A 12,150-nucleotide genomic window follows, 5' to 3' on the forward strand; every position below is an offset into this window, starting at 1 on the left:
TAAATAAATAAAGTCCGCCTGACTTCTGAACCACATATGTACAAAACAGACTCCAAGTAAAAGATGACTGAGATTTGAGCTGTCACCCAAGAGATAGAATCTACAGTTTGATTCCAACCAAGTTAGTTGGTATAACAAAAGTCAATAGTCTTTAGAGGAATATAGTAGAATACAGAATTTCCACAACATAACACTCACAATATGAAAGACATAATCCAATATTACTCAATATTTGAAAGAAAAACAAATGTGATACATTTTCAGTGAAAATAATATCAACGGAGATTAATTTTGAGATGACTCAGATGTTAGAAATAGCAGATGAGAATTTTAAACTATGTATAACTACTATAACTATGCTCAGGTATTTAAAATAAAATATGCTTGCACTTATCGCAAAAAGAGGAAGAAACAGCATGGAAACAAGCAAAAATAACACAACAAAATGGAAATCCCAGAACTGAAAATACAGTATTGAAAATTTTTAAATTGCACAGGAAGGGTTCAATAATAACATGAAGATGACAGAGGTCAATGAACATGAAGATAAACCAATAAAATTATGTGATCAGAAGAATAGATAGCAAAATGATTAAAAACATGAACAGAGTCTCAGGGACCTTTGAGCCAGCATAAAAAATTCTTATGTATATTTATTCAGAGTCTCAAGAGGAAAGGAGAGAGATAATAGTGAAGAAATAGCCTAATATTTACACAAGTATTTGATTTTTTAAAAGATGCTAAAGCAAGACACTGGGAAATAAAAGTCTTCAATAAATGGTGCTGAAATTAATAGATATTGATACTGAACAAAATGAACTCCAAACCATGAACCATACCATACACGAAATATAATTCAATTAATTTGAATTATAGTCCTAAACATAAAAGCTAAAACAATAGATCTTTTAAAGAAAGGTATAGGAGAATATTTTCATGACCAGCTGGTAGGCAAAGATTTCTTAGACAAATCATATATTGTTATTCATAAAAGAAAAAACACATCAAAATGAAAACTTATGTTCATCAAAAGACATCACTGAGGAAATAAACAGAGAAGCCAAAGATAAATATTTTCAAAATATATATCTGATAAATGGCTCTTATCTAGAATATGTTAAAAAAAACCCTTATAACTCAATAATAATATAACCCAAGTTAAAATTAATTAATGTCGTCGAATTAATTTAAATGGGAGGCCAGCGTCAGATGGGGACAAATCAATTCTTGGAACCAGAACAAACTCTCCCTCTGCAGATCTGGTTAATACTTCAGCTTCAATTATGTTAGGTCATAATCTTTTGATAATAAATCTGGTACCATTACAAAGACCCCATTTACTATTGAGATTTCTCAATAGCATGATGATTGCACCCACTTTCAATTTTAATTTATAACAGGGCTTTCCCGAAGGAGTAATACTATTAAGAAATTCGATGGGAAAATTTCCCTTTTCGGCATCATCTGTTGAGTCAACGGACTCATCACTCAAATATGTGTGAAAATCTCCATCGAGTATATCCAAAATTTCTTCATTTAATTTTTGAACATGCTCAATTTTTGGACAAAGAATTGCACGTTTAGATATTTTTTTAATATTATCTATAGATATAATATTTCCAAAGGTAGAAGGAGAACTTTCCCACCAAATGCAACATCCAAATTCATAATTTCTCTTAGTAATCTGTCTATGGCGTTTATAGCATGACTGGATGCCATGGTGCATTCATCAATAATAAGAAGTTGGGCCTTTTTAATGATTTTAGCAACTTCGCTCTTTATATCGAGTCTAGAAATTAAAGTTTCATTTAATGGAATTGGTAATTTGTATTGGGAATGAAAGTTTCTTCCATCAAGAAGTAAATTTTCAGCAATTCCTGTAGATGCTGTGGGTAAAACAGTACCACCACGACCTCTAATATAATGTGTTAAAACATTATACATATATGTTTTTCCACTACCACCTGGACCATCCAAGAAAAAGCATTTGGGTGTACAGTTTGATCTTCAATGGCTGAAGTTGTAGTCTGAAAGGCTGCCAATTGTTCATCATTCAGAGAATTTATCAAAACCTCTGCCCGTTGTTGCTCATACAATTGATCACATGTATTTGCATTCATTAATAAAGGATAGTCCGAAAGTTTAAAATGTGAACATTTCATTCCATGCAATTAGCATCTTTGTCTTTTATTAGTGTAACTAGGGATTTAAGATGCACAGATGCACACATCTGTCAAAATTCAGAGATTGTATACTTAGAATTTGTGTAATTCCCTGTATGTAAATGTTATGATTTTTTAAGTTTAAAAAATACTGGTCTCTCAAATTGTTTTGAACAGGTTTTGGCAGCCTATGGCCTGACAAAGACTGAAGTAATGCAGTGGTGGAAATGGCCCAGACTTTAAAGCTATCCAGGCATAAGTCTGAATCTTGGCTCAGCCATTAGGCTGTGAATCCTTAGACAAGTTACTTAACTTTTCTGTTTATTTATCTGCAAAAAGGAAGCAGTAACACAATGCTCAACATGTAATAAGTGCTCCATAAATAGTACCAAATGATAAACTGACATTGGAGATGATTACAGGTCACGGAGCCAAAGGTGGTATCATTGCACATCTCATAGATGCCATTTCAACCAACGTGTGTTAGCCTACTGAGGGTTATGTATAAATCACCCCAGGGATAGTCGTGTTTTCATAAGGTCCCCTGAAGATTAAAATGTTATAAAAAGTAACCCCTCTCCTTCCCATGGTGTGAATGAATGAAGAGTTGGAAAAAAATGCTTGGCAGATTGGCTCTCAGTTCCCTGAGCTGCACTCACCTCAGGGTCTCTACCATCTTCATAGGAGCGAATGCTGAAGATCATGCCTTCAAATGTGTGGTCCACGTGCAGGACAGCCAAAGCCAGGCTGGCCACTGTCAGATTTGCTGTCCTCCCCAAAAACTCCATCTTGTGACCGGCATGGTTGATTATCCTCAGAATTCTGCAAGAAACACCAGGTAGAGAAGAACATTCCTACCTTTTAAATATAAAAACCCATCCTCCTTATAAGATTTCCTAAGTGTGAGATTTTTCTTTGAGTTTTAATCACTATCTTCATTTTGTTAAGGAATTATTAGATAGGAGCCTTGGCTTTGCACTCAGACAGAAGGTCTAAATCTTAGCTCCTCTGATTTCTAACTATGTGGGCAAATAAAATAACATCACTGAGTTTCCATTTCCTCACCTGTGAAGTCAGAGTAATACTAGCACTCATCTCAAAAGATTGTCTTAAAGATTAAATAAAACCATTGTATGTAAAGCCAGATCATACATGGCCTCATGGGCCAAGACATTTGGATTTTTTTCTACATGTAACAGAAAGCCACTGTGTAGTTTTAAAAGCAAGATAATGACATGATATGATATATACACTGAAAGATCATTCTGGCTGGTATGTAGAAAATAGACAGAGAGAGGCAAGAGCAGAACAGAGAGACCAGTTTGCAAGTTACTATAGAAAGTCAGATGAGAGAAATGGAGCTAGGAATAGGAAAGTGGTGGTAAAGACAGAGAGTAGATGGATTCCAGGAATATTTAAGGGATTTAAAAATTATGTACAGCCCTGGCTGGTGTGGCTCAATTTGGTTGGACATCCTCTGGTGCAGCAAAAAGTTGCTGGGCCCATTCACAGTCAGGGCACATGCCCGGGTTGCAGACTTGATCCCTGGTAGGAGGCAGCTGATCAATATTTCTCCCTCACATCTATGTTTCTCTGCCTCTCTTTCTTCCTTCCTCTCTCTCTCTCTCTCTAAAAAAAAATCAATAAAATTTTTTTTAATTTAAAAAACTATGACCCTACCCAGTTTGGCTCAGTGGATAGAGCTTTGGCCTATAGACTAAAGGTTTGATTCCAGTCAAGGGCACGTACCTAGTTTGCAGGCTCAATCCCTGGCCCTGGTCAGGGTATGTGCGGGAGGCAATCAATCAATGTGTCTCTCTCACATCAATATTTCCTCTCTCTGTCTCGCCCCTCCTTTCCACTCACTCTAAAAATCAATGGGAAAATATTCTTGGATGAGGATTAAAAACAACAAATTATGTGCAGCGCCTCATACAAGACTTGATTACTTGTTGGCTGCAAGGTAGAGGGAGGTACGTAGCTTTATTTTTAATATTTTTTGCTTGAACACTGGGTGGAAGCATTTTATAGAAATGGGGAACTTTGGGGAAGCACCAGCAGTGGGGAAATAGATCCGAGGTTTGGTTTGGGTAACTATTTATTTGGAAAGTCATTCTCATTAAGGTTCCGTTAAATTTTGAATGCATTCTTTCACAGCTTAGTATTTAATGCATAGCTATGTGACCTTTAAAATTGGTGATTACTATATGTGAAAGAATTAATAACAAATAGTATGAAACAATTTATTTTACCAAAGTATTAGTACTTACTCATTGCTTACTTCATGTAGATCAGATACTGAATTGTTTTGCTTTCCCAAAACAGCATCGATTATTTGTAATATAATCTTGGTTAGTTTCATACTTATCTCATCACATTGTGAAATATCAGATAATTTAGAAACAATAATCGTTGTTTCTTCCTCATCCAGAGAAGGGGACTCATTGATCAAATTTAAAATGTGCTTAGCAACATCATCTGCATTCTCTGGAGAAACAAAATAGAAATGGAAAACCTGCTTTAGTTAGTTTGGGGCCATACTGCTTCATTCTCTTTGAAAAGTAAAGGTAGTGAAATGCAAATACACATAACATAACAAAGTTTACAGAAGGAAAACAATGGACCTCAATTTCTACAATAGATGGAGTCTCAGAAAGTAGCACATAAGTCAAGCTCTTATTCATTAAATCCTATTTTAAATACACCAGAGAAACCTTTTTGTCACTGAAGAATCATACTGCAATCAGATTTTAATTAATTTAAGACTTTTAAAATATTTTTATTGATTTTTAGAGAGAGAGGAAGGTAGATGGAGAGAGAAACATTGATGTGAGAATGAGACATCCATCTGCTGCCCCCTGCATACCCCCTACCGGGGATCAAACCCACAACCCCAGCATGTGCCCTGACCTGAATTGAACTGGCAACCTTTCCCTGCATGGGGTGATGCCCAATTAGCTGAGCCACATTAGCCAGGGCAAGTTAAGACTTTTGAATATTGGATTGAGTTAAGTAGATCCCACTTTTACTCAAATATCAACAAACACTCAGTCTATGCTTTCATAATCAAGGGTGGTAGTGACTGTTTTTCTGTCAAGAACCAGCAGCCCACAGAAAAAAAAAACCAAACATGAACCACATAACAATAAAAAGTAACTTAATTTAGATTTTTTTCTAGAGAGTAAGAATACTGGATATTAACTCATTCACTTTTCTTCATTTTTTGTTATGGAAATTTTCAAATATGCACAAAAGTAGAAAGAAGAGTCTAATGAATCCCCACGTACTTCATGAATCACCTTACTTCAACAAGTGTCAATGAAGAGCTAATCTGATTTAATCTATACTCCCACCCACCTTCCACAAACCCAAATTATTTTAAAGAAAATTCCAGGCAGCATATAATTTTATCCATAAACACTTCAGTATGCATCTCTAAAACAAAGGACCTTTGCTTATCATAACCACAATACAAATAACACTCAAAATCATCAAATATCCACTCAGTACTCAAATGTCCTTAATTGTCTCATAAATGCCTTTTTAAAATAGCTTTTGTTGGAGGAAGAAAAATTGTGGCCAAACAGGCAGACGTGTTCTGCACCTTGTCCCGGAGCAGAAGAAGGAGCAACTAAATCAATGATGGCGAACTTATGACACGCGTGTCAGAGGTGATGCGAACTCATTTTTTTGGTTGATTTTTCTTTGTTAAATGGCATTTAAATATATAACAGAAATATCAAAAATATAAGTCTTTGTTTTACTATGGTTGCAAATATCAAAAAATTTCTATATGTGATACGGCACCAGAGTTAAGTTAGGGTTTTCAAGATGCTGACATGCCGAGCTCAAAAGGTTCGCCATCACTGAACTAAATCAAATAACATCCACCCAAAATTGGTGAATTAGACACAGCTGGTGAGGTAATTCACAGCCAGGAAGGACAGAGGATGCCTGGAGAATGGTAGGATCAGGGATCTGGGCTGGAGAGAGATGCATGACCACCGGGCCATGAGGGTCAGGAGAAAGCTGCACTGCACCAAGTCCGAGTCCATTGGGACCAGGAATAACATCCAACTGTGGAAAGGAAGTCCACAGGGCTGCTGGTGGCAGGGGTTTCTAGATCTAAGTCCACAGCCATGAGAAGCTGCTCCCAGAAAGGCAGCCTGAAGAGCTGCCTGAGCCATGCACTGCCAGGGGGAGAGAAACTCACAGTCACATGGTTGGTTTGCCTTTGTCTTGTCTTTGCTTTTACTCACTAAACCCAGTTCATAGGACCTTTCAATTACAAACACTCACCTAAGGCTGTGGTGCAGATAGAGGTGCAAATTTGTAGAGTCTGAGGAGAGGCAGTGAAGGAGAGCATAACAGGGAGAGGTGACCAGGAACCCAGCACTGAGTCTTTCCTGACCCTCCAAACCTAAGCAGCCATTTTTCTCCTGAAGAGCCAGCCCCTCCCAGCAGCCTCAAGACAACTAATACAGCCACATCCAGCCTACACCATGAGCTTTTCAAAGGAAGCAAAGACTCTGCAAAAACAGTGAAACTAGACCACCAACTTACACCATACACAAAAATAAACTCAAAATGGATAAAAGACTTAAACATAAGATGGGAAACCATAAAAATCTTGGAAGGATCCATAGGCAGCAACATATCAGATATATGTCATAGCAATATCTTTACTGATAAGCTCATAGGACAACGGAAACTAAGGAGAAAATGAACAAATGGCACTACATCTAAATAAACAGCTTCTGCACAGCAAAAGAAACCATCAACAAAACAATAAGAGAGCCCACTGCATGGGAGAACATATTTGCCAATGTAATATATGATAAGGGTTTAATCTCACAAATTTATAGGGAACTCATACAACTTAACGAAAGATAAACAATCCAATCAAAAAATGGGCAAAGGACCTCAATGGACACTTTTCAAAAGAGAGACATATGAAAACATGCTCAAAATCATTAACCATCTGAGAGATGCAAATCAAAACAACAATGCGGTACCATCTGATACCTGTCAGAATGGCTATCATCAACAAATCAACAAATGACAAGTGTTGGCGAGGATGCAGAGAAAAGAGAACCTTCTTTCACTGCTGGTGGGAATGCAGACTGGTGCAGCCACTCTGGAAAAAAGTATGGCTATAATCTCACTCATTTATGGAATATATTGAACAACATAAACTGATGAACAAAAATAGAACCAGAAACATAGAAGCATTGAACAGACTGTCCAACCTAAGAGGAAAGACAGGGTGTGAAGGGGTAAGAGATCAACCAAAGTACTTGTATGCATGCATATGAGCATAACCAAAGGCCACAGACAATAGGGGAATGAGGGCATGTGTTGGGGGGTGGGGTGGCCAGAGAGAGGTCAACGGGAGGAAAAGGAGGCTCATGTAACACTTTAACAATAAAGAACTGAAATTAAACACACAGACACACACACGCACACACACACACAGACACACACACACAGACACTCAGAGACACACAGACACACACACACACACAGACACTCAGACACACAGACACTCAGACACATAAAAAAGAGGGTACTCTTACCTTTTGCAACAGCATGGATGGACCTGGAAAGCATTATGCTAAGTGAAATAAGCCAGTCAGAGAAAGATAAATATCACACAATCTCACTCATTTGTGGAATGTAATGAACAACATAAACTGATGAACAAAAATAAATCCAGAGACACAGAAGCATCGGACAGACCATCCACCCTCAGAGGGAAGGCAGAGGGGGGTGGGTGGGTAAGAGATCAACCAAAGGACTTGTATGCATTCATATAAGCATAACCCAAGGACACAGACAGCAGGTGGGTGAGGGCATGTGCTGGGGGGGGGGGAGTGAAACAGCTGAGGAGAGGTCAATGGTGGAAAAAGGAGACATATGTAATACTTTAAATAATAAAGATTTTTTTTAAAAAACTGAAAGCATCACTAAATATATCTATCTATATATAAGAGCCTAAGCAACTGTTATGACCCGACGACCAGTCACTGTGATGTGCACTGACCATCAGGGGGCAGACACTCAACGTAGTAGCTGCCCACTGGTGGTAAGTGTGCTTCCACAGCCAACCTCCTGCAGCCGATTAACCTCCCATGGTCCCTCCCCTGGGCTGGCCGGCCTGATCGGCCCCTATTGGGATTGGGCAAGAAGGCTCCTATTGCCTCTGTCACCTGCCAGGCTGAGGGACCCCACCCGTGCACAGATTCATGCACCGAGCCTCCAGTAGTAATAGAATAGGTATGTAACTTGTGGAACTTCATAGGCTAAATAATCCTTTCTAGAAGAGAGGGCAATATGGTAAAGAACAAGGGTCTGGATCCATGCAGACCCATCTGACTTCTGCCCCCAACTCCTTCTCTTTGACCCTGAGCAACCTACACCTGCCATGTGGGTCAGGGATGGGAGGGCACCCTTACAGCAGAAAGACTAGCAGGCAGTGCCTGAAGCAATGCAATAGGAAATAAGTATCACTGTAGTATTCTTGCCAAAGATTGCTGGAAGCAATCAGAACAAGATTATAGCATATTCCACCAAAAACAACAGGCCTGGACTCTTCAAACATCAGTTTCATGAAAAAGGAAAAACAGGAATGCTTTTCTATATTAAAAGAGACTAAAGATGTGTGGCAACCAAATACAACAAATGATCCTTGACTGGACCCTGGATTTTTTAAAAGCAAAAAAGGACATTTTGGTAATGACAAGGGAAAATGTGGATGTGTCTTTATGTTAGATGACATTATTATAACAATGTCACACAGGTTGGTTGTGTTAATGGTGTTTTGGTTATAGGTGAGAATATCTTGTTCTCAAAAATAAAGTTTAAATATTCAGGAAAAAATAAAATAGCTTTTGTTTGAATCATTGCCTAATTTCAAAGTTAAGAGCTTTGTTAAACTAAATACAACACTAATTAGATTTTAGTTCAACATAACACATATAAAGTTGCGCTCCCTTGTGGTACCCTCCTAGCTTAAATCATTCACATTCAAGTCCAGTAACCAAATATAATGAAAAATAATTGAAAAATATGATCTGTTGAGAAAAATTTCAGAGAGATATGCTCATAACACTCTTAACCCAGGTTACATTACAAATAGCCAACTCTGTTTGGGAAAACAAAATAATAAAGCTCTGAATCAACTTTTTTCACTATTAATGCAAATTAAGGAATCTTAACTGAGATCTTCTCAATTTCAATCTCTCTCCTGCTCTTAACCATCACTTCACTCTGTGCAACTATGTCTTACATAGGAACTGAGTAGGCAGAAAGTTCTCTCTGAGGGGATGAAAGGAAGAGGGGAGATTGAGTAAGGTTGTACTAATTTCTTCTAAATTAATATTTTGTCCTTGTTATATCTATCTTCTGATCTGTTAAAGAATATGAGAAAATAATAAGACTAGAGATGGAAGAAAAATACAGAGTGTTCACTCACAGATCTTTCCACTGTTGTAATTAAATTGTTCAGGCTTTGTTGTAAATGGGCTAGCCAGAGCTGCCTACCTGTGGTCATCATTTTTTGGACTGCAGTGGTGTGACTTCACTTCATGCACTCCCTGTTGTGGCAGAATGAAAGTAAACAACAGGCCACTAGGAGACCAACTATATTGTAGAAAGTAATTCTAGGCCTTTAATCTAGAGTTATATGTTTTTTAAGTAAAATTTCAGGACAAATTACACTTGTGTAAAAAGTCTAAGTCCCCAAGCAAAAGCAAGAAAAGGAACCATCCATTCATTGTTTTAGAATAAACATATTCCCATTGCTTAAAATTGTTATAATTAATCTGACAGTAATTGCAACAATCAAAACAATAATATTATCTGTTATTTATTGAGCAATTCCTATGAGCCAGGATTTTAACTCTGACTGCTGCATATTATACCCCAAAACTTACTGATTTAAAACAACAATTTATTATTATCCATCATTTTTCTGTGTTTTGGAGGGACTCAGTTGAGCAGTTTTTGCTTGGTTTCTCTCATGCAGTTGCAGTCAGATGGCAGATGGGACTAAAGTTATTTGAAGGCTAGACTAGGCTGGAATTCCAAAATGGCCCATTCACATGGCTGGCAGTTGATGCTACCAAGGACTGGTCAGTTGAGGCTATTGTTATTTGAGTTCAGTTGAGACTATTCCTGACACATGGCCTCTGCCAGTGGCTTAGGCCCAGTGGTATGCAGGATTTGGCTTGTGGTGTACCGGAGCCAGCTTTTATCAACTTGTGAGGACCAATTGTTAAATTTTCAGCAATTTTGTGAACTATTTGATTGTCAAATACAGCCACTATTAAAAATTAAATTATATAAACTTACAGTTAAATAAAGTATATTACAACAATGGTGATACTCAAAACATCACCTACTAATTATTTTGCTATATATTTAAACTAGAGTCCTGGTGCACAAAATTCATGCAGTGGAGGGGAATGTCCCACAGCCCGGCCTGCACCCTCTCCAATCCAGGACCCTTCAGGGGATGTCCAACTGCCAGTTTAGGCCCGATCCTGCCAGGACCGGGCCTAAACCAGCAGTCAGACATCCCTCTAGCAATCCAGGACCACTGGCTCCTAACCACTTGCCTGCTTGCTTGCCTGATCGCCCCTAACTACCTCTGCCTGCTGGCCTGATGCCCTTAACTACTCCCCTGCCAGCCTGATCACCCCTAACTGCCTCTGCCTGCCAGCCTGATCGCCCCCTAACTGCTCCCCTACCAGCCTAATCACCCCTAACCCCCTCTGCCTAGGTCCCTGCCACTGTGGCTTTGTCCAGAAGGACATCTGAAAGATGTCTAGTCTAATTAGCATATTACCCTTTTATTAGTATAAATAATATATGCTCTTGTGATTTTTTAAAATAGCTACTGTATCTGTGCATCTCTTACCAACTTCATGTTCAGTAACTACATGATTTGATCTGTATTTAGCCATGGGTGGAGTATTATACCCAGGAAATCAGCAAATGCTATGAATCATTACTTTTTTTGGAAAAGTCGTTTGTTAAACATTTTCTAGCACACCACTGTTTGGGCTTCTTATGGCATGGTTATGAGAGGAAGAATCACAAATGATAGCATACCAAAAGAAAGGAAGCAGAAAATTCCAGTCCTTTTGAAAGTTAGTCTCATTATTGGCACAGTGTCACTACTGCCAAATTCTACTAGGCTAACCAGTCACAAGCCAGCCCTGATTTAACTCCCAAGTGATAAGAACAGAATGAATCCACAGTGGGGATTTTAGAGACAACATACCACAGCAAGGCATTATAAATACATTTTCTCATTTAATTACCACAATAACCCTATATGGTGGGTACTGTATTATCATTCCCTTTCTACAGATTAATAAATTAAGACATAGGAATTCTAACCAGATTTTATCCCAGGCCTGTTTGATTCCAATGCTAATGTTCTTCAATATCACTTTCTACTACAGCATCTGTGCTTTTGTCCCTTTTCTCCATGATGTTGGGGGTTGAAACAGCAGTGCTTTGCAGTTCTGCCTGACATAGCTGGGAAATACATTGTTCTATCTCAATCACACACTATCCTGCACTGACAGTGGGATGGACACAGACAGGAAACAGTTTTATGAGAATTTCCAGCCAACTTCATTAGAATGTGGTGTATCTTCAATATTATGGAGATAACAAAAACTGAGCATAACAAAGAACCCACAGACCTTTGACATAAGGGTACTTTTTCTAACTATGTGTTATTAAGGAGTTATGAAAAATGAATATTTAAGTGGGAAACTGATGAGTTTTCTCCAACCAAGATATCTAATGAGTGTCAGCAAGATTGAAAATTAAACAAAAATTGTTTTGACTTGAATATATATTTTCTTTCCTTTATATTGTACCTATTTTTCTTTTTTTTTTTTTTTTTTTTTATTTTTTTTTTTTTTTTTTTTTTTTTTTTTTTTTTTTTTTTTTTGAGTTTAATTTTTTTTCC

At 37.8% G+C, this 12,150-nt stretch overlaps 1 protein-coding gene across 1 annotated transcript in view; it reads right to left on the reverse strand.

The window, feature by feature from the left end:
- Nucleotides 1-12,150, reverse strand: part of ADGRG4 (adhesion G protein-coupled receptor G4) — a 106,836-nt gene that overhangs the window by 36,396 nt on the left and 58,290 nt on the right. Inside the window, 2 exon segments of the mRNA XM_006774702.1 lie at nucleotides 2,822-2,984; nucleotides 4,433-4,649. Of these exon segments, the coding sequence (XP_006774765.1) occupies nucleotides 2,822-2,984; nucleotides 4,433-4,649 (380 nt within the window).

The sequence above is a fragment of the Myotis davidii genome, unplaced genomic scaffold, assembly GCF_000327345.1.
Source record: "Myotis davidii unplaced genomic scaffold, ASM32734v1 scaffold1208, whole genome shotgun sequence".
NCBI classification, from domain to species: domain Eukaryota; kingdom Metazoa; phylum Chordata; class Mammalia; order Chiroptera; family Vespertilionidae; genus Myotis; species Myotis davidii.